This window comes from Cucurbita maxima, unplaced genomic scaffold (genome assembly GCF_002738345.1).
Source record: "Cucurbita maxima cultivar Rimu unplaced genomic scaffold, Cmax_1.0 Cma_Scf00005, whole genome shotgun sequence".
NCBI classification, from domain to species: domain Eukaryota; kingdom Viridiplantae; phylum Streptophyta; class Magnoliopsida; order Cucurbitales; family Cucurbitaceae; genus Cucurbita; species Cucurbita maxima.
The window spans coordinates 1,872,510-1,896,814 of record NW_019272021.1 but is presented as its reverse complement, the minus strand read 5'-3'; the positions used below and the strand labels follow the sequence as shown (position 1 = coordinate 1,896,814).

Genomic DNA, 24,305 nt, shown 5'->3' with positions numbered 1-24,305 from the left:
TTGCTTACTTATCCGTTTTTGTTGCTTACCTCAATTTTGCATTACAATTTAACCATTTTCGCGCGCTCTCTCTCTCTCTCTTTTTCTAGATTTTCTTCTAAGCCGTTGGATCTTGATCTTACATGATGAGACGATCATCCGACAACATTTCGCTTTCTAATGGTAGAGAACATAGTATAAAGAGCAAAGGTTTGATTTTGGTAGAGCTTGTTTCTTAATAAATAATTAATAAAAAAATATTCTTAAGAGTCCCGAAGGACCCCCTCGAAAGCACGAGTGCCATGCCACCACGTGTGGCCAACGTATTCTTTCGTCTCTCTAGTGGGTTCTAGAGTAGTACTAGTTCCTAAATAGAGTGCAAATTTTTACTAATCATATAGTACAAATACTTAGAGTTTCACGTTTTAGTCAAATAACTGCACAAGTAAAAGGTTGAGATTATCGATCTTTAGATGATAACATGTCATATCCACTAAATTATTGTAACAGTCTAAGCCCACAACTAGTTGATGGCTTTACCTTTCAGGCTTCCCTTCAAGATTTCTTAAAACGCGTCTAATATGGAGAAGGTCTAACCCTACTCCGATAAGTGTCGCACATCATCTAATGACTAGCTCTTATACCATTTGTAATAGCTCAAATTCACTACTAGTAGATATTATCCGATTTGACCAGTTATGTATCACCGTAGCTTCACGATTGTAAAATGCAGTATGTTAGGGAAAGGGTTTCCACACCATTATAAAGAATGTTTCATTTCCTTCTTCAACCGATGTGGGATCTCACAATCGCTAGCCACAATCTTATAAAGAATACTTCGTTCCTCTCTCCAATTGATGTGGGATCTCACAATCCATCTCCTTCGGGGCCCAACGTCCTCGCTAACACTCATTCTTCTCTTCAATCGGTGTGCGATCTAACAGTCTAGTCCCCTTTGAAACCAAACATCTTCATTGACACTCGTTTATTTTTCCAATCGATGTGGGATCTTACTATTATTTTTTCATTTAGATATTCACCTATCGAGCCTATACCCTTAAAGTTGAGGTAAAACGGTATAGAATATTTTTTCATAGTTGGGTAGTACTAAAAAAATTTGGTAGACACGAAAAGGAGAGGATGTAGGGCATTTGGCATGAGCCCTAAGCGGCCCACAACCGTACAGCTTCCCCTGCATTAAATTCATTACCCCTTTCCCTTTCCCTTCACACTCCCATAATGTCATTCACTCTCTCTTTCTTCTAACTTCATTCTTTGCTTCTTCTCTCTCTAAAACATAACCCTCTAAGGGAGAGAGGATATGGGGCACCATTCTTGCTGCAACAAACAGAAGGTGAAGAGAGGGCTGTGGTCACCGGAGGAAGATGAGAAGCTTGTCAATTACATTTCTACTTATGGCCATGGCTGTTGGAGCTCTGTCCCTAAGCTTGCTGGTAATTACCTTCTCTTTTCCCCCTCACAATTATTACGAAACTCGAGCTTTCGAGTTTCGGTAAATTTGATCATATAGATTCGAATGGGTCAATCATACTGTTTCTCCTTCAAATAATTTTTCGGTATGTTTTGAAGGCCTACAACGATGCGGGAAAAGTTGCAGGCTTCGATGGATAAATTATCTAAGACCCGACCTTAAACGTGGGAGCTTCTCCCCCCAAGAAGCTGCCCTCATTGTTCAACTTCATAGCATTCTTGGCAACAGGTGTCTCTCTCTTTTTTACTCTCTAATTTCTCAACAATCAAATTGATTATCTTGGTGATACTAAATTACCCAAAATGTTGACCGACCTATAATATAGAGAGAAAAAAAGATATCAACTTTGATTCCAAACCTCTTTTTGTTTTTGGGTTTCTTTCAGATGGGCTCAGATAGCAAAGCAATTACCGGGAAGAACAGACAATGAAGTGAAGAATTTTTGGAATTCGAACGTAAAAAAGAAGCTGATCTCTCATGAGGTTTCAGCTTTGGCCACCTTTCCTGGCCATCTCCAAAACCCTAATGTTTCCATTAATAATGAGGGCTTCTTTATTCTCAATGCAAACCCTAATTTGATTCTGACCACCTCAGCCCATCAAGATCAGCCATGTCTTCCAACTTCAACGATACAACCTGGTTATGATCTCATTGATTATAAGCTTCAGCAATTCACCAATCTCAATCCAAATGCCAATTTGGTTCATTTGCTGCCTTCCTTGTCCCCCTCAACCAACTTTTTACCTCACAGCCCTCCATTGTGGCAGTCATTGGGCGGCTACCATCCCCAATCGCTCGACTCCGATCAACTAATGGTTGCAAGCGGAGAGTTTGTCACTCCAACGACGACACTACCTCAATACGTCGATGGTTCGATTTTGCATCCCGCAAAATTATGCGAAGTTGGTGAGGAAAATTTTTGGTCATCAATTCCACAAATTTCAGCTCCTTTGCAAGATCTTGACCCATTTACCAAATTATCAAGCTTTCCAAATGGTTACTACCCACAAGATCAATGCTTGGCAGCCAATCAAATGGCAATGGAGCAAATTGACAAGATAATGTCATCGATCTTGCAGATCCCGTCGTGCTCCTCGTCGTCGTCATTGTTGGGTCTATCGGAATTATCGAGCAATCTAGTTTCGTTAAGCTGGGGAGTGTAGGATACGTAGGTACATCATAGTATATGTGTAGGTAAGTAATAATTGAAAAAAAAATGCAATTATTTTGGTTTGATATGTATGTTTGAGAAGGTAAGAGGTAGTCCATAGGGAAAGAACCTAAAAGTTGCTAGTTCAGGTTGTTTACAAAGTAATGCTTGATCAAGTACTATAAATACATTGCCTTGTTTCACCTTCAAATTCCACAAATATATTTTCTCTTTACTATCTCATGGTTCCTACATTCCTGACCATATCCTATATTTGTAGCCTAAGTATAATCAAAACAACCCTACAAACAAAGGACAAAATGAAAATTGACCTTAAAAATATCCATAAAAAAAGTAATTAGAAGCTCTTAATTAATGGTTGAACAAGCTTGATTATGCTAATTAAATATGGGATTAATTTTTTTCTTGCTTCTGAGTTAAAGCAAAAAAATAAAATAAATTATCGTACCATATAGTATCTTGTTTGTCTCCTTGTCAACTTAAATATTTTTGATCAACTTAAATATTTTTGTTTTTCTAAATAATCCACTTTTTTTTAACGTGTTTCTAATTAAGATATCATGTATGGTTTTTTTAAAAATTAGTTAAAAAGATTAGGGATTAAAGAGAAAATTTTAAGAACTTATAATTTAACATAAAAAATATTCATTTGATTTTTAGTAAATGTATATTTAAAAAAAAATGAAATAGAATAATAAAAAATGAAGAGGGTAGGCGTCAGAAATATAATGAAGACAAGCAAATATAGAAAATATAGAATTTGGTGAGGTTTAAATTGGCACTTTCTAAGAGCTGAAAAGAGCCATTTTTCCAAGCATATAATATTAAATCAAAAGGATTATTTATTTATTTATTTATTTTATTAAGAAAACTACTTTCTTGCCATCATCGTACACGATAAAATTGATAAAAATCTGTTTTTGGAGAAAGATTTGGAGAAAAAACCAAACCTCTAACCTCTCATCTTTTGCTTCAAAGTTCAGATTTTACGGTATTTGAATTATATTCATATTGACACGTCTTAACTAGTTAAACTATACTCGATTCGTTGGTTTTTTTTGGTGCCTCATACGGGAAAATGTCACTTGAGAAGCAGGACAGGAATGAGAAAAGGGCGGGTAGGTTGAGAGGCCTATCAGAATTATGGTGCCTCGCTTTGGACAACAATGTGGTGCATTTATGGCAAACTGCATCCTCCAGTGTCCAAAGATAGGCACTGAACTACGTATAGCTTTGTATACCAATGGTTTCAAGTTTTAATGTCTAGTCTTCGAAAATGTAGAAATTCCCTGTCAACTCCTCTTTGCCTTCTCATAAATCTTTGACACTTTTGAAAATGCAACCATCTCAAATAGCTTGGACAGCTTAATACAACCCATATTTGAAAGAGGAAAAAAAAAAAAGTTCAGTCATTTGATACAAATTTATGACCAGACTTTAAGAGACTTGGTGAACAAAAGAATCATGCTTAAAAATTTTGATTAAAAAAAAGAGACAAATGAAATGGAATGGCCTAAATGGTCACTAAAAGTACATGGAAAAATCCACCGAACAACTCAAAAGATAGAGAAGTACAGTTAATTTTTTCATGCTTGTTCTAAGTTCGAAGTACCATTTGTACAAATAAGAACCCCCTTCGTTACATGATTTCTTTGTAATACAGAAATATATAGGATCTATGGAGCAATTACTTAGAAGTACATTTTTGTGCAGCAACCTTTCCTATATGATAGAAAATGATATCTAGAACCGATCTTATCTAGGGTTGCAAATTTCAAATTTGTCTATGAAGAGCAAATCTAATTATATTAGTGTCTATAATTGATTTCTAATGACCAAAATAATATTTTTTGTATTATTATTTGCTAGATAACAATATTTAAACCAAAAAAAAAAATGTTATGTGAAACCTAGCAAGAATTCAGATAAGATTTTAGTCTTAAAATGGCTTAAATCCTCCCATCTTGTTCCTTTTTGCATCTTATTCACCCAGAGAGTACATTCTTTCAATTCAGTTAAAAAAAACTAACATAGCCTACACAAGATAATCGCAGGGCAATTCAAATGAACCTGACTTGAGATGAACATTATGCAGTTATTCTTGATCGGCCCTTTGCAATCCTTCGAGCAATAACTTTCCGCCCACCCTTGGTTGCTTTGCTGCTCAAAGAAGAAAATGAGATTTTTAATGCACATTTTGAAATGATTTGTTACATTTTAATTTGGCATTACAAACCACCTTCCCTCTAAAGCTAATCGAGCCAGCTAAACAAATCTTCGTAGGATGGTAGCTTTTTTTCTCTTTTTTAACTCCAAAGGCCACAATCAATGCAGATAAGCTACTTACGTATTCAGGAAGCTGGACAACATATGATGCTACTTCACGGTTGAATATAAATTATGGCAAGAGTGAAATGTTGACATTTACATTGACCGGTCACGATTATCTTTTTCGAATGAGAAATTTGGTTGTAAGCTAGGTATACTTGGCCTTTGAACTGTTTTGGTCTCCCTTTGGGTGGGATCCAAAGAGTTCTATCTTTTGGCCGCTGGTTGTTGAAAGAATCTACCACAAACTTCAGAATTGGAATTGTGCGTATATTTCTAAGGGTGGTAGGCATACACTCATTCCAGGCACATTTTCTTATTTGCCAATTCATTTCTTTCTATGCTTCAATTACCAATAAGGAATGATGCTTCCCTTGCTAAATGGATTTGGAAGTTTCTACTTAACATCTTTTGGCTTGCTTGCAACTGAACTCTATTTTGTGGATTTTATTATTTTTAGTACTCTTTATTTATTGGGGTAAACAAACAGATATTTCAAAAAAAAACTAAACCACAAAACTCTACCGGGTGATTGGGAGGGCTTTTGTTCCCTTTTTAACTTCATTGGCGAACTTTTTTATAATCCACCTATACCTGTTGGTGATTGGGAGGGCTTATGCTCCTTTTTTTCTTTCTTTCTTTTTTTTTTTCATTTCATTCATCAATGAAATTCCCATGCTTCTCCCTCAAAAAAAAAAAACTTAACCATAAAGCTCTACTGGGCATGTTTAAGCAAAGAAAAACATTATTTGCAAATTATAGGTTCTCATTAGTAAAAACATTACATAAATGATAAACATGCAGGAAAGGAAAGGGATAGATACCGGGCAAAGAATCCATGATTCCTTTTTCGCCTGATGGTGCTAGGCTGAAAAGTCCTTTTAGGAAATAAGAGCATTGGTTCTTGAGTCGAAGAAGTATCTCCTGCGGAAAGAAAAAAAAAAAGTTGAAGGGAAAATAATTGTGTATATATATATATTTAAAAAAAGAAAAGAAAAAGAGAGATATATCATTGATAAATAAAATGAAAAGCCCACGAAACAATGAGTTACAAGGGAATTCCAATTGTTTAATAAGATAGAAAGACTATAATCGGTAAAAGGGTGTGAACATTTGCACCAATGGAAAGCATTAAAGAGAGTTAAATCAAGGAACTTAAAAGAAACATCAAGTGTCGTTGAAGATCCGTCCATTTCTTGTGCACCAAAGAGACCAAAAATAGGAGCGATTAAAAGCCAACAAAGTGTTTTCGCATTCCCCTTGAAAGGATGACCAATGAAAATCATGGATAGCATGTCAAATATGTTTACTGGCAATGGCGTGCTCCACCCAAAAGCTTGCATAATATAATTCCAATACTGATTAGCAAAATAATAGTAACCAAATAGATGATTGGGCAATTCTGAGAAAGCATGGCACATAATACACCAGGAGGGTGAGAGGGAGACAAAGGGCATTAAGTTCCAAAAGGATTTGAAAAAACTGAATCCAGAGAATTGAGATAAGAACCCTTAGTAACATAAGGGAGTCTAGCATAGAATGTACAGCAAAATCCAGAAGAATCGAAAGTCCACTACCATGAGTGGTTCATCAAGGATAATGAGATTGATCATAGAAAATGAGAGAGAGAAGCCCATTCATTTATTTCATCCTCCTGAAGATTTCTGCGAATTCCAGCTTCCATTACCAGCATTCCAGACATCGGCCACAGAAGCATGGGAATAATTTGGTAGTCTATAAAGTCTCGGATATAGTGAAGCTAGAGTGTGATCATTGGTCCAAATATCATGCCAAAATGAAAGGTTATTACCATTGCCCAACACTTTCTTAATAGGCTGTTGAGCTGTGAAATTGAAGTCCATGGAGCTTTTGATGATCCCAGATAAGCGTCAGTAGGCCATTGTTGAAAGGCATCCATCTATCCAATGAATAATATTTAGCCTTAATGGTTTTACACCAAAGCACTTCGCCCTCACAAAGAACTTGCAAAATCCATTTATACAAAAGAGCCAAATTCCTACGCTTCAGATTGCTAATGCCCAACATCCCCAACCTCCCCAAACTGGGAGGGAATTTGTGTAGCATACCGCTAAACCTTATGCATGCTTCCATGTCCCAGTAGACCCTCCCAGAAAAATCTTGAGAGAACTTTTTAACAGAATTGACAATCGTGGTAGGCATTTTGTAAAGAGAAAAGAAATATGTAGGCATACTAGAAAGAGTAGACAGTAAAAAAGTAATGCCTACATCCCTTGGAAATAAAGGAAAATTTCAATCGTGAAGCTTGTTTAGTAAATTCTCCATCACTGGCTGCCAAAAACGAGTATTGGAAGGGTTGCAAAAACGAGTATTGGAAGGGTTGCCTACCACAGGAAGACCAACAAAAACAGCTGGCCAGCAACCCACTTTACACCCAAATTTTTGTGCCAATCGATCAAAAATCTCTGGAGGAACATGTATTGCCATAGTTGATATTTAGACCTGAAGCCTGCTCAAAAAGATGAATAACATCAAAAAAGATTTTCAATTGCCTTGTCATCCATGGAATAGAATAATAATGCATCATCAGCAAATTGTAAGTGATTAACTGTTAGGGATGAGGTACGACCGGTGCCACAGGTGTTGCTTTTCAATTCACCCAAACAAATGCTATCATACAAGAGACGATCAAGACAATCTGAAACAAGAATAAAAAGAAATGGAGACAAAGGATCTCCTTGACGAGCACCACGAGAAGGTATAATCTTTCCCCTTGGACGCCTATTAATAAAAATAGAGTAATTTTGCTAGAAATACAACCATATATCCATTTGCGCCAGAGTGGCAAAGCCTTTAGCCTTAAATATAGCATCTAGAAAGCCCCAATCAACTTTATCAAAAACCTTTTCGAAATCAAGCTTTAAGATTAAACCTGATTTCTTTAGAACACGCCAATCATCAATAATCTCATTGGCAATAAGGGAAGCACCCATTGTCCATCTTCCTTTAACAAAAGCCATCTGATTTTCAGCAACGGTGAAGGGCAAAACCTTTTTCAACCTGTTAGATAAAACTCGGGCAATGATCTTATAAGCATGGAATGAGACTAATAGGTCTAAAAGCATGAACCGTATATGCATCAACATGGTTAGGGATTAAACAAATTCATATTACATGTGCTGGAGAGGCTATGGGAGGATGATCAGTTGGATTCTTCGGTTTTTGCTTTGCTTCCATGAAATGCATATCAAAAGCTATGGTAAAAGTCTAGCAATCAATCAAAACATCCTGTATAGAGTAGCTCCAAAGAGAAATTTCAGATGAGGGGTGAGCAGCTATGGATGGGTAAACGGAGTAGGTCTACTGGCCATGGAGATGAGTAAGGAAAGGTTGGGAAGGGGTGTGGAGGGAAAATTGTAATCTTGGATAGGAAGGTCATAGTATTTACAAACAACTTAAAACAAGTTTTTCTTTATTCCGGATCCTCAATATGCAGTGCACATCTTAAGAATGCTAAAGAGAGATTTCTCTCTACAAGGTTGAAAATGAGAGCTTTGACACCTAAACCTTCCCTCCCTTGAGCAACTCATACTATGCAATCTCAATATTGTCTACCTTCTCTTGTTGCCAGATCTCCCTGAGAAACACCCAACAAACCACCCTCATAATTACCATATTATCCCGACTCTTTAGTCCATCCATTACTCTGACACAAAACACACCTTGTCCTCAAGGAGTGAATAAAGATCCTCAAATTTTTCTCCGGTTAGATATACCACAAAGTAGCAAGAATACGGAGAATTCAGCTGCAATATCATATTTCAACAGAAAAACATGGCTCACATGATATTTTCCAAAACCAAAGTCAGTTAATTATAGAATAAGTAGACACACACCCCTCCACATTATCACAGTAAAGGAAAGACATGGGCAGGCAAGTATCTTCACTGCCAAAAAGGTTCTCAAGACTAATTGAGCCCTCATCTCTAAAGCTTGGATGATTGACTAAGAGTTTTGGCATCCTAAATTTTCTCTTAGCCTCAAGAGTGGCAAAATGTTATGGCGTTAAGAAACACTTGACAATCCCACTTTCACTTATGATTATATAGGGCAGTTAATTGAAATTAGAAACTACTACAAAAAGATGCAGTATAAAAAAGCATTCTTTTTCGGTTGCTTAATCAAGGCCAGCATTTGCATTTCATGGCTCACAACCAGAGGCACATATATTTAGAACATAGAACCCTGATGCTACCATATCATTATTTCTGAACTACAAGTAGTTGTGGCTAATCATCATAGACCTTTCTTTCAAACTTTTGAACCAACGGTTAATTTGGTCAACATACCATCTGCAAATGCTGTCTGATAATGAGTGCCTCACAAACAATATAAGATGTAAACATGTGAAAATAGGGTACATTATCTAAATACAGCATTAGAATTTTTTTTACAAAAAAGTTGCCTAGTATTACCGAAAAGCGAATAATGACATAGGACCGGATCATGCCCCCAATTTCACCCTGCAGGGGATTTATCAGATATGATTGTTATTTGGCATCTCTGTCTGTTTCTTGACATTATTGTATTATCATACTTCAAGACCTTGGGGCACCCCTCGAATAATGAAAAAACTAAGTTCAACATTTGGCATAAATTTAAAGAAATATTATAATATAGGTGCAATTTTGCGTTCGTAATTTGAAATATAGGCACCACCGTGGCATTCAGAGGCCCCTTACCAAAGTACATACAACAAACTTGCATCTAAGCATCTTATATAGGAGTTACTTTGCTGTAAAAAACCAACCGTAGCATAATCGAACAGAAAATGACGCAATTCAATGTTCAATGGGCGCATACAGAATGTTAAATGAAAAAAGAAAAAAAAAAACAAACTATCATCCATGCTTCAGCATCTCCTATAAGAAATCCAATCCACTACTATGTAGCAAAGAAATTTGCATATTAAATGAGCCTTCTACATTTTCCATCCTGACATTCTAATCAGATTTTTTTTTTTTTTTTTTTTTTTTTTTTTTTTTTTTTTTTTTTTTTTTTTTTTTTTTTTTTTTTTTTTTTTTTTTTTTTTTTTTTTTTTAGTTCATGATATGTGGGAGTGGTAATTGGAACAGATACCTTAACTAATCAAGCTGTGTTTCCATTAAAATAAGCAACTTGTAAACTCATAAGAAAAATTAAGACGCCACAGAAACCGATAGCATACCGTCGGGCAAGAAGAACCGGAGCGACGGAAGACCGAAAGGGAAGAAAATGCCTTCTGATTCGAGCTTTCTCAATGATTCGGTGTCATTCTGCTGCAAATGGTGAGCAGTCTGATGCTTAGAGACCGAAGGAAATAGCATCGGAGTGACATCAACACCATGGCCCTGGGACAGAGATTGGCTACTCCAAATCCAGTTATTCTGAAGCGTCGAACTTAATCGCAATCGATTCATCAAAGAATTTCCCGTCCGAATCAGAAGTTTGGACGCCATGCGCAAAAGAATGAGCTCACTAACACATGGAAATCAAATATAGGCGCGGCGGTGAGGTTGGTGACAGTGTGCGGAAAAACGTAAGGTTGGTGTGGCTGTCGCAGAAGAGCGAAGGGGAAGAAAGAAAATTTCGGGTGGGTTGGTGGCGGTTTTCCTTTTAAAACAACTCAAAACCCCCTCCAAATGACTTAAAAGGATTTAAGGGAGACCTATTTATAAGAACATTAAAGTTTACCATGATTTCAACAACTTTGGAAGAGGTTGAGAGCCTAAACTACGGGAATGTGATAAATGACCAAAATGTCCTTAAGAGACCGATAAAAAGTTTTCAAAACCCTAATGATTTCTCAAGGTTATGAAAAACTTAAGTATGACCTTACGAAGTATTATACAAAATTTCAAAGGTTCTAGAACAGTTAGGATCATAAGCCAAGGCTTACCCGAGAGGACAAAGTTACCCTTAACTAAGATTCAAGATTCTTCCAGAATTTTTAAAGAGCGCGTTATGACTTTATAATAGGTTGATGATTATTCATGTTAGGATAAAAGGCTCACAACCTATGAGCTTGAAATATGGATTAAGAAAGTAAGTCAAGATTTGTACCTCGAGAATAACCCTTAAAGCAAGAACCTACGATTCGAGAACCAAGAAAAAAGTCTAAGAACAAGAACTTAAAGAAAAGTTCAATGATAAGTTCTACTTCCACCAAGACAAGAAGAATGTTAGGTGCCACTCATGAACAAAGGACCAAGGTCTTAGGAATCAGAAACCCTTTGACCTCCCACGGTATAACATGCTCATGACTTAGACTACATAGCTTTGAACGTAAAAAGCCTTAGATGTAAGTTTACATACTACATCACTGGAACATATGAAGCCTTAGATGTATGTTTTAGATTACACTGCTTGGAATGTAAGAAACCTTGGGCATAGGTATTCGGACTATGTCGATTGGAATGTATGGAGACTTGGGAATAGGTTAGATGTAGGTTTTAGATTACAATGCTTGAAACGTAAGAAATCTTAGGTATAGGTATTCAGACTATGCCACTTGGAATTTATGGAGACTTGGGCAAATGTTTTCAAACTGCATTGCTTAGAACATATAAAGCCTGGGATGCAAGTTCCTAACTACACTACTTGGAACGTAAGAAGTCTTGGGTGTAAGTTTCAGACTATATCTCAGAAAACGCACGAAGTTCTAGATGTAAGTTAAGACTACATCACTTGTAACACATGAACCATTGGATGAAGGTTCAAACTATGTCAATTGAAACTCATGAAGCCTTGAACATAGGTTGTCATGTTCATGTCTTGTACCATAAATCCTAGGTGGAGTGTGTGAGGGAACAAAATAAGAACCAAGAACAAGAATAAGGACAAAGATAAAGAACTAAGAGCGAGAATAAGAACTAGAACATGGATCAAGATCCAAGATCTCATAATGAAAAGAACTTCAGAATTAAGACCCTTGTTCTAAGAGAGTCATCTTAGATTCCTAGGTTTCTTGGGCTTTAGTCCTAAGAGTTTTTTCTTAAGTCTCGACGCACAACCAAAAAAAATCATAACAGGTAAGCCTTAATCCATACGAGTCTGAAACATTTCTTCACATGCATATGACTAAAAATTAATATGAGTCTACCCTATGCACATGTCACAGTCTCTACTCACGATGTCGTCATCATCTGTACATGGGCACCTTGCCTTTACCTGAAAAATGATGTAGCACACGACCTGAGTATTTCAAAGAATACTCAGTAAGTGACCCTAGGGGTCATGCTAAATGTAATCACATGCAAATATGCTTTAGGAACCTGTCTCTATCTCATATCATATTAGGGGTGGTTTCCAGTCCAAACTACTATGAATGTGTAGTACTTCCCTACACACGACCCACAAGTGCGAGTATGAATCACCATGCGGTTCGCACACCTCCTGGACCCTCTCTAGTCAAGCTAGCTATCTTTAGTGACGTCCAGAGGTCAGCGGACCCTTGGAGTCATGCTCACCATGAACACCCTCCTCATCAAAATGTGCGCGTCTGCACTCATCATCCCTAGGGAAAGTATCCTTATGTTTATGTACACACAACATGCATGAGATCCCTCTAGTTCTCATCTTAACATATCTTCTGACACAACCCTAGTCTCATCTCTTTATTATGTTAAGTAACACATGCTTGTTAGGTATTTATATTAATATCATTTTCATGCTCTTAGAGTTGTGTCTTAGGCCGATCTGATGACATGATGCAATATGACACTCATTTTCATATAGCATGCTTAATATGAAAAACATCAACATATTAAGATAAACATCATGCAAACACATCATTACTCATCATAACTCCATTAATTGCATCAAGCATGTCAAGTACATCATACATCGTAATATACAACTCATACATCATCATATAACTAGCGTACGACATCATACGATACAGCTCATACATCATAAACATAAATATCGCATGCGTCATTGTACGTCATCTCAAAAACTCATAAATTGTAATTCATACAATTTCTAGCTTATCCTATAGTGAAGCTACTTACTTTGTTGGCCTTAGCCGAAGTTCTCCCTAATTAATATATGTTAGCTCCCATTCCTCGAGAGCTGCTCCAAATGTGAAATACGACACTAAAACGACCTCAATTAAACTAATCAGAGCCAAAAACAGGTTTAGAATGGTCGAAATGGTGCAAACCGGACTAAAATTGAAAATCCGAGCTAAAATGAACATTCATTTTAACATTTAATATGAAGCCTCATACCATAATTAATATACAATAATTATTATAGCATAAATAATTAGTTTACTTTTTAATTAAATCAAATTCGGATTCTAACCTATCCAATAATATATAACATTTTTAGGTGATAACTATTATAATTAAATAATAGGGTAAAACAAATATTTCAACCTATAATAATAATAATAATAATAATATTATGACATATAATAATTATTAGGATATATTTTATTATACTAACTAATAACTAATACCATATAATTATGTTTATATTATAATTATTATAATGATATCTTATTAGGATATCGTTAATATATTATATTATTATTATTATACTATTAATTAATTTTAATAATAATGATAATAACTAAATTGATAGGAATCCAGGCTAATTAAGAGGAATATCTTAAGTGTATAAGTAAGAGACCGTATCTCTATTTTAAATTTGTGTATGAAATGTCTTGTTGTCAAACACCGTATGGAGGGTTCACATTGGCCTGAAAAATCAACTTCACATTTGAATAAGCAACTTTATCCCTTCCAAATGTTTACTTTGTACGCATAAATGTAAAAATAGTTTGACTATGGTTGAACCACCTCCATGAATCCCTATTTGGAAACGAGGTGGAGGGGCGTTCGTTGAAAGGCATGAACCTCAGCAACAAGTTAAAGTTTGTGATGAAAAAGCAGTCGAGTGAGTTTAAGGTGGTCACCGGTAAGTGACTCATGAAATGATGGACTCTCTTCACTCGGCTTGAATACTTTCCTTCTATTATGACCTCATATTGATAATTGATCTATGAGTTGAATTAGTCAAATTTTATTTTATTTCATTAAGCTTAATATGTTATTAGATTTTTTTTTTTTTAATAGTTCAAAAATTTGATAATTTACATCAATTTGTATGAGTAATAGAAAACCCTATTTCCAACTGTTAAGAATATTTAGTAATAAATTATAGTTTACCATATATTATATTTGAATATTTGCCTTATTATCATAGGTATCTTTCCATTTATTACTATTTCCATATCCTTGTAATTTATTTGATTATAAATAAGATAACTTTCACACCATTTAGATGTGGTGGATTAATCAAACATTCACACCAACTCTCAAGATATCCTAAAAAAAATATAATACTTGTTCTTAACGTGTTTAGCCTCTATCATATTGCTCACGAGGTAGAAAATCAAGAACTTAGAATTCCGAAAACTAGCCCGTTTTAAAACGTAGTCTACAATTCAAAAGGAAAATACTAAGATTTGGTAGGTGGCGGAAGAGGTGGGAGAAGAAATTTCAATCTACAAGGGACTGGGTTGAAGAAGTGCAAGGCACTATCATTATAGTGGCTACCGTGATCGCAACTGTGAGTTTTGGAGCCAGTGTGAACCCTCCAAGCGGCGTTTTGCATGAAGACACTACAAAAATATGGGGCAGTTCTCCTAGCTGGAACTGCAATTATGGCACACCGATGACCAATACTTTACATCATTTACTCAACGACAAATTTGGTCTCGTTCATGACATCAGTGGGAGTGATTATGCTGATATTTATTCGAGTTCCACTAAAATCAAAGATTTGTCGTGGGGTATTGGTGCTAACTACGTTGGTGGCAGTAGTGTTCTTAACCTTACCGTTTCTACATGGGTTTATAATGGTTAAGTTCAAACCTCTCGCAATCTTGCTGCACCCATTGAATATTCATGGCATTGTTTGAATTTAATCCCTCTTGGATAGAAGAAGTAGCATGTTGACTTGAAGATTTTTTCGTGAATTGTTATAAAGATTTGATTCATGAATACTTATGATACATTCCCCATATTGGTACATGCATTCTCTCATATTGATATATGAATCATGAGTACTAATGTTGCAGTATTGCTATGCCTATATATTGTTTAGTATTGTTTTGAGATGTGGAGTCAATGTCATTTTATATTTTATTCGAGGCAATTGGGAGGAAGTTTGTAAGTGAGACTTTTTAATGTGATAGTGCGAGAGATATACACTTTGATTATAGTAATTTACTACCACCTGTGGATGTAGGAGAATTTCTTCTCTCCGAATCACGTAAATTTTTATGACTCTTTGTTGAATTTTTGTTCAAAGATTTGTGAATGCAATCGATCTTATTTTCAATTCTGTTTCAACCCCCTCCAGGGTGTTTGGCAACAAGACACGACAAGTTCGAAAAATGGGGCATGTCTCCAAGCTGGAACTGCAATTTTGGCATACTGATGACAAATGTCGTCCTTGATTTACTGATGGGCAAACGTGATCTCGTTCATGGCATCTTTGGTCCATACCCATGTTCCGAAATCAGATACTTTTCCTATTACGATGATGAGTACAAATGCGTACACAACGATGCTGATAGTGATCATGTCGTGCATGACACTCAAAGTCTGCTAACCTCCGTACATTGCTACGGCCAACTAGCTCGAATATGAAGGGTCCAAGGGAGATGCGAACCGCCTGTGGATTCACGCTTGCACATCCAATTTAGTCCAAACTAGAGGCTACCCCTAAGATGTTTCTAATGATAGGTCCTAAGTGAATCATTGCATGTGTTTGCATTTTTACCACCCTTATAGTGGGGTCACTTACTAAGTATTCTTCTAAATACTCAGGTCGTGTGTTACATATACTCAGGTCGTGTGTTATATCAGTTTTCAGGTAAAGGCATGACGCCCCCTATACGGCTGACGACGGTATTGCGATCAGAGACCATGACACGTGCATAGGCTAATATCATATTTAAATTCTTAGACTTAAAGTTAGAATAGTTTGTTATCTCAATTATCTTTCATTATCATTTTTAATTGTATTTCTAAATTATGTTTTGAACACGTAAAATCATGACAATATTTTCAATGAATATATTATATTTATATTGAAATTATGATTTTAATGATGATGTTTTAAGAGTTATATTCCGCATATAAGCTTAGGCTAACATAATGGTAGCGGCTTTAAGTAGCTTAAATTTAGGGTCGTTACATTAATATTAATAATATATATGACATAAATATTAATTAAAAACTATATTATTTTTCCTATAGTCTTATTTGTACACATAATTTTCCTTTTTGATACGAAAGTTGAAATATAAAGGGGATTGGGTTGAAGAAATGTCAGGCACAGTGGCTATCGTGATTGCAACTCTGAATTTTAAAGCCAGTGTGAATCCTCCCGGTGGTGTTTGGCGACAAGACATTGCAAGTTCGAAAAATGGGGCAGCAGTTCACTCAGCTGGAACTGCAATTATGGCATATCAACAACCAATATCGTACTTGATTTACTCAATGGCAATGGCAAATGTGGTCTCGTTCATGGCATCTGTGAGACTGACGATAATATGTAACGGACTAAAACGGACAATATCGCTAGTAGGCTTCAATATGATATTAATAGGTATCTCAAAATATTTCAACGGTATCAATACAAGGAGCATTAAAAATTTCTAAGCATGGAGACAAGTTAATGAAAGAGTACGATTACGAGTTTACTTAATTGTCTAGACTCTCGATTTTAGAAGTAAAAACTAGAATATCGGTAACGATGTTTAGAATCCGAAAAGAAAACATCAATAAATTACAAAATAAAAAAAACGAGAATCTACCTCGTTTACAATTGGGCGGTGGACGAGATGGAGGAAGAAATTGAAATATGAAGGGATTGGGTTGAAGAAGTGGAAGGCACAGTGATGCTGATAACAACGATGACTTTTCAAGCCAATGTCAACCTTCCCGGCGGTGTTTGCCAACAAGAAATGTAATGACCATATTTTTCTATTAAAAGCAAGGCACCATGCCCACATTACATGTCTAAAACGCCTACCGGGTTCAAACCTATGCGAGAAAAGCTTTATTAATTTTAAGTCGGTCTCCTTAGACACTCAATTACATCAACCCTTGTTGGAATGTATTATTTTTAATTTCATAAATTATGTAAAAGTTAAATGGACTTCGTTTTTTGTGGGGACTAGAGGGGATTGAAAATAAATCCCGGCCACAAAACGGAGACTATAAATACACATATGTTATGTAAAAATTAGATTCGTTGATGAATGTAATTCAGATCTCAAATTTAGATATTTCCCTTAGAAATTCGAGCATCAATTCTGTCTTCGTTTAAAGCAATTCTTGTGATAGTGATTGTGGAGTGACTCAATTTAGATCAAGGTTTTGAAATCTTGCTTCTAAATCTTCGATGTAAGAGGTAATCTAATTCTAACATTAAAACTTAGAACTACAAAATCCTTTGCTTTTTATTTCTCTTTCAAATTAGTTTTTTTTTTTTTTTTTGTTACCATAATACTCAAAAAAAAAAAAATTATTAAAAAAAACGAGTTCAAAGACCAAAAAAAATAAAAATAAAAATAAAACTAGAATGTTATCTAACGAACTCTAATTCATTAGTGAAAAGATTCTCGGATGATACTCGACAAATAATACATACACGTGACAAAGCAAACTGTGAATGTTTGATTAATCCACCACACCTAAATGGTGTGAAAGTTATCTTATTTATAATCAAATGAATTACAAGGATATGAGAATAGTAATAAATGGAAATAACAATAAATGGAAAATACTTAATAAGACAAATATCTAATATTTGCCTTATAATAAAATATCTGGTAAACTATAATTTATTACTAAATATCCTTAACACAAATTACGAGGTCGATGGAAGGACCTTGGGTGTCGATAACGTATATCTAAAAAAAAGTCAAATAATAGAAAAGAAAATGGACACACATTAGACGTCAAGTTCAAAGAAAATGGACACACATGGACAGCGGGTGGCACTACCAGCGGAGGAGGTGCTCATTTCGGCGGTGCTGGCCATGCTGGAGGATTGCATCATGGACATGCCGGCCTACACCACGCAGGAGGCCATTTTGGAGGTGGAGGACACGATCACGGCGGCGGCGGCGGCTGTTGACGTTAATTTTTTCTTTTAGAGGTGGCATATATATGTATTATGATTAATTTTCTTTTTTCATTTTTTATTTTAATTTAAAACAATAATAAGGATAATAATGATAGTAATACTAACGGCTATAAATTTGAATTTCTTTCCTTTTTTTAATCGTAATAATAATAGTAGTAATAATACCGGTGATAAATTTGAAATTCTTCCTTTTGTTTCTTAAATAATATAATAATATTAACAATAATAAAAGATTATAAGATTAAATTTCTTTATTCTAAATTTTCAAATATAATACTATATATAATTATTTTATTTTAAAAACAACTAAAAAAACCACCCAATATTATTCCCTTCAGCAACGAAGTGATCACGTCATATATTTTTTATTTCATCATGTTTCGACTGTAACTTTTTTATTTTAGTCCTAATTTGAGTGATTTAAAAGACATTTTGAATCATTATTTCAAATTTTATATGATGTATACTTCAAAATATTGAAATTATTAATAATTAAGAATAGATTGATTATCACAAAATATTAATTAATTAATTAAGTTGAGAAGAAGGGAAGAATTGAAAAAAAAAAAACTGTGAACTTATATGTTTATATAAAATTGTTCAAACAATAACAGTGGAAAAATACATCACCTAACTTTAAATAAAAACAAAATAGGAATAAACAATGTCCTGATCCATCCCGAGCGATACACTAGCTTGAGAAAAGAAAATATATCTATCATAACCTCAGTTCCATGGCCATCACCATAGCCATCACCATGTCTTCGTTATCCATGCAAGAGCGTCTATCCTTTACCTAAAATATAAGAATAGAATGTGACTTGAGTATTTTAAAAAATACTCAGTAATGGATCTCATTAATAGGATCTGGAACTGCAATCACATGCAATAATGTTTGGGATCTATCATGTCACAAAACATCATATAATGACCTTAGTCTTAGCTTCCAGTCTGAGTAGAATTGGATGTGTAATACTTCTCTATACATGACTCACATATGCGCACATGAACCCCTATGCAAGCTTGTATACGTACCCATGGATCTAGCATTTTATTAGTGTACAACCATGTCGTTGGTATACCACAGAAGGAAGGGAGTGTGCAAAGTATTGTGGTGTGTACAATACAGTAACATAACATCACGACGAACATTAATTCATATGATGTAACGATACACCTTTCCAAGGAAAAAAAAAAACCCTCCGAAAATCTCGTGATTTTCGGTGGGATCCACGCAGGCTCCCTTAAACCCTAGGAGCGGCCGCCTCCTTTAGGTAGGAGCGGACGCCAGGGGACTTCGGAGCAAGGAGAGGCAACGCGCCACCGGAGATGAACGACGACGCTTCCACCGGCGATAGTAGCCAAGCTCCACGATTAGGGCTTTCGGACGAGGAAGACGAAGTGGCATGCGTGGGTCGACCCTCGGCATTCCGCGAGTCGTCTCGACCAGCGTGCAACCCGCACCTCGCAGGCCGCACTCGGACACCACCCCTGGGCCTCGTTCCCTTTCGGCCCAAACCGAAGGCACGCCCAGAAACCCTACGCTGGCAGTGTTCTTCGCAGCCGTTGACTTCAGCTCCATTGGCGGCTCCGTGCACTCCCAGCTCGGCTAGGTTCAGCTTGGCCGTGTGTCTCGGCGGCGTGGCTTGACATCCGAATAGTATACCAATCCCTAGGTTTTCGACCCTTCTAGAGCCATTCCCACCCTTGTTTCAACCATCTGAGGTCAGTATAACTACATTTTAACAAAATAGTTTGCAATAGGGACGTACCTTGGTAGCTAGGCATAAGAAATAGTGGTGAAAGGGCTCTAAGTGTATCATGTTATCTTATAGGAGGTAGTTAGGCGTCAGAGTTAGCGTTGTGGGTGACTTCGGCCATGACCAAGGAAGTAAGTAACCTTACTGTTGGCGTTAGTTATGTATGTATGTTGGTGCGTGCCCTATGGCCCTTGCATGCACCATGAGACTTTGGTTAATATAACATATAACATATGCGAAAGCAATTTGAATCTTAGGCACTTTTAGAACATCAATTATAGTAAATAACTAGCATGTTCATAAGTATTAAAACTTAATGAGTTTGAATACTAACCTTTTGAAGTTCAAATTCCTTTTTCCTCACGAACCGGCTTCGAACCACCACTAGTGTCTTCTCCACTATCCTCCGACCTTAGAACGAGATTGTGAAATCCGGTGAGTGACTTAAACTCAGGAGAGATTTTGTATATATGAAGAGAGTGTTTGTGAGAGATTTTTCTCAAGGTTTTTCATCAAGAAGTTCTTTCATGTATTATGACCACTCTATTTACAGAGTCATGTTTGCATGTTAATGCAAATTTGAGATCACCAAATTTTGACACTCAAAATTCCACTTAAATTTGTGGGGTTTATTTGGCAAGCATGCAAGTTTGGTTAAACCAAATTTTGACACCTCAAAATTCCACTAACATGGATTTTTCCATTAAATGAAGTCAACATTTTGACTTTCTTCATTCAACCATCCATTTGAATTATTAATTTAAAATTAAAGTAATATTAAATAATTAATTAAACTATTTAATTAATATTTAATATTAATTCAAATGACAATCTCAATTAATTCGACACATATTTGATTAAGATATAAATCTTATTTAAATATCTCAGATTCTCTCTTTTTGTTTAATTCGTAAATAAAACAAAAATGCGGTTAAATATATCGTATATATGTAGCGCATTCTTCCTAATTTGAATTCGAACACTTTGAACTCACTCGTCACACTGTTTTATGGTTTAGTCCGATATGAGCTAGCATAGGGACCTAATGGACCTATAGATCATGGGCTCCAACGATCCAAGATTAACCTGTTAAACTCATTAACCTTGTTAACCAACATTCGTTAACTACTAGGACATTCCATTATAGCCTAGTAGTTGCACTTCCCTCACTATAGATATATTTCTATCCATTTGATATAACCATGATTAGTAAGTCGATCATTCACAGGTTGTTCGTAACTAGAGTTGGGTCAATTTACCGTTTTACCCCTGAAGTTACTTCTTGTTTCTTATGTCTCACTAATCCTCTAATGAACAATTGGTTTGTGGTCCAACTAGTAAACCGGATCCCTCTCAGGGCAATGAGAGGGTGAGGCCCCTTGTTCAAGACCTAGAGTCAGTACTTAAAGAATTACCTCTCTTCTATCCCTAAAAGTGGGTAGGAGCGAATTCCATCTTGCACCCCACGTTCCTAGCCATTTACCCAGTCTTACCCTTGAAATGGGAGGCCTATTGAGTCGGTGAACTTGAGCCACTCTCACCCATGAAAATCTAAGGATAATTCCGAATAAACAGGAGTTCATGGTTAGCTCAGGATTAAGATCGAGTTACCTAGGTCATCGAATGAAAAGAAAATCAGTCTCATCAGTAAACGACATTATAAAGTGAGAGTGATTTTCTTCATGGTCCGATCTTATGCAATACTCATTGCATAGAACGCCCCCACTCACATGTCTCCACATGTACAATTTTAGTGATCACATTGTTTATATCATATACAAAAGTGAGCCGCATCCATAGTGTCCCCAGAATAAGGTACTTAGCCTTATCCTTATACTATAGATCATTATGACTATATACTTGAACCTGATCAACTTTTATGGCTCTACATATAGTTCAAGTAATCATACTAAAGCCAGAGTGTTCTTAGCTTATTGGATTTAGATTAATGATCGTAAAGTTCACTTTATTCAATAACAATCTTTACTGAATAAACAACAATAATAACTTTATTGGAAATAGAATATGTTTTTGTTTACAAACTATGAGTTTTAGGACATAAAACCCAACATAGTGTTGTTGATGTATGCTAGGTTAGACGTTTCTTGTAGTGAAATGCTATGTATGTCATGTTTATGTATGTGATTCTTGTAGGAAAATGCTATGTATGCCATGTTTATGTATGTGATTCTTGCAGTGAAATGCTATGTATGCCACGTTTATGTATATGACGTTTGTGACACAGTTTGCTACCCTGTATGTATGAGTTTGATTAACATGTCATAATTGTAATGAGAACCCCGCATGCCATGAATGAGATGACTAGTATGCTATGATATGCTTGCTCGATGTTGACCTAGTTATGCTATGTAATGCGGTGAGGGGATGGAACGTTGTATGTATAATGCCATGGAGGTAAACCTTAAGAGCCTCATGCACACTATGGTTATGTACTTGGGGCACTCCCCCGTTATGCTATGGATGGTATGGATGCGTATATTCGATATTGTGTTCGCCACAATATCATGCAGGCCCTCCTTTGTCCGTGACGTCCGGTATTGTATGTCATACATACTCGACCAAGCCAGGCCCAGGGAGTTCACTTGCGAGCGAGCCTGGTGGGCCCACGGTCACACACGTGGGCCATGTGTGGGAAAGTACCATGTATCCACCCCCGCCCGGACAAAGAAAGGGCCTAAGGCCATGGGAAGGAATGGAAGATAGACCCCCCTGAGTTTCTTTCTTTTAACACTTGTGCTCATGTAGGTATATTATGTGCGACATGTATGTGTATTGTGTGCGACTGCTTGTATCGGGATGTATGATTATATGCTTACCCCAACAGTGGGGTGACTTACTGGGTATTTTATATAATACTTAAGCCACGTGCTACCCATATTTTTTAGGTAAAGGCAAGGCTCCCATGTACGACTGACGGTGGATGCTGTGAAGGCCATGGAAATCTTGAGGAGAGTTTGTAGTGTCGTAGGCACTTTGATGGATTCTTTTGGGTCATAGTTTTTGCAACGGTTTCCTCTAGTTCTCCATTGATTATTTCTAGGGTAGGTTGTCGTTATTGATTTCCCCCAGGCATGAATTGCTTATAATAATGAACGCATTGTCGTATTTGAAACTGTCTTACGTGAACTCTTGTTCTGTTGATTATGCAAGTATAAAGTAACCTCGCTAATTAGGTTAGAAAAAATTAGGGGCGTTACATGTTTATACCCATCATAATGGGGAAGTATCCCAATGCACTATATATAATATGTATGAGATCTACATAGTTTTTAAATTCATGACATGTATCTATGACACAATACGTATCATCCTTCATTTCATACATAACATAGTGATTTTTGTGTCATTACATAAGTAAATGTACAATATGGTACCATACTTTCATAATATATATCCCATTCAACAATAGCATAATGTGTCAACATGATAAACCATAGCATGACATTTTTCATCATAGCAACACATAATAACATAATAAACAAACATATTAATCATAAAGGACAACACGTGCCCTCAAAAGATCTATAACAATTAAGATAGTATCCCTTTCTTATACAAAATCACGAGAGCTTATATTCTAAGTAGACAATATCATACTACTATTGAAAATATGTAGAGGGTCATTATTCATAATAAGTAGTATTAGAGTCATGCCTCTAACTTAGTAGACTCTTGATTTTTCTACAACATATTGGGTATAAAGAAGTAGGAGGAGATTGTTCAATTGAATATCCTAAAATCTCGTAGTTAATGATTTATTTTCTAATAATTGTTTTGATTGTTTTATTTATAATATTATATTATGTGGTTGACATACAAATGGATGATATTCAAGCTAAAGGGTATATAATGTATAATTAATGTTGGATACCATACTAAGACAACGCTATTAGTATAAACCACTATCGTTATTAATGATTGGATCCAAAATTCATGGGTAGATGAAGTAGACAACGCTATGGTTTCGTAGACCAACACCTTATCTATATTGGGCTACAGAGTCAATCAATTATTAATTTGAGAAATAATTTTATCTTTCACGTGGAGGTGAGTAATTTATATCAAATATAGAATTGAATTTCAATAAGTGAAAATGAAAGAAATAACTTGGCTGGGGATCGAACCCAAGCCCAAAGTCGTACAATTGCAAATTGAAAATGTAGACCATCAATTATTAATTGAGAAATAATTTTATCTTTCGAGGAGGTGAATAATTTATATCAAATATAGAATTAAATTTCAATCTCTAGATAAGTGAAAATGAAAGAAACAACTCGGCTGGGGATCGAACCCAGATGGCGTAATTTATATAAAATATAAAAGTGAATTTCAATCTCTAGAAAAATGAAATTTGACTACTAAA

General features: G+C 35.8%; 2 protein-coding genes across 4 annotated transcripts; one reads left to right on the top strand and one right to left on the bottom strand.

The window, feature by feature from the left end:
- The first annotated feature begins 1,225 nt into the window (after nucleotides 1–1,225).
- LOC111479966 (transcription factor MYB26-like) lies at nucleotides 1,226–2,823 on the top strand. The gene is made up of 3 exons (XM_023124897.1): nucleotides 1,226–1,433; nucleotides 1,570–1,699; nucleotides 1,857–2,823. Exons 1-3 carry the CDS (start codon nucleotides 1,301–1,303, stop codon nucleotides 2,632–2,634), a joined length of 1,041 nt encoding a protein of 346 aa, XP_022980665.1. The 5' UTR covers nucleotides 1,226–1,300; the 3' UTR covers nucleotides 2,635–2,823.
- An 881-nt stretch (nucleotides 2,824–3,704) lies between these two features.
- LOC111480019 lies at nucleotides 3,705–10,620 on the bottom strand. 3 transcript variants are annotated; one of them, XM_023124977.1, is made up of 4 exons: nucleotides 10,177–10,619; nucleotides 5,795–5,894; nucleotides 4,713–4,802; nucleotides 3,705–4,006 (listed from the first exon to the last, which is right to left on the bottom strand). In XM_023124977.1, exons 1-3 carry the CDS (start codon nucleotides 10,445–10,447, stop codon nucleotides 4,730–4,732), a joined length of 444 nt encoding a protein of 147 aa, XP_022980745.1. In that variant the 5' UTR covers nucleotides 10,448–10,619; the 3' UTR covers nucleotides 3,705–4,006; nucleotides 4,713–4,729. The 3 variants fall into 3 exon arrangements, with proteins under 3 accessions (XP_022980745.1, XP_022980743.1, XP_022980742.1); XM_023124975.1 differs by lacking the exon at nucleotides 3,705–4,006 and having other exon boundaries at nucleotides 4,542–4,802; XM_023124974.1 differs by lacking the exon at nucleotides 3,705–4,006 and having other exon boundaries at nucleotides 4,724–4,802; nucleotides 5,760–5,894; nucleotides 10,177–10,620.
- Between the last annotated feature and the right edge of the window lie 13,685 nt (nucleotides 10,621–24,305).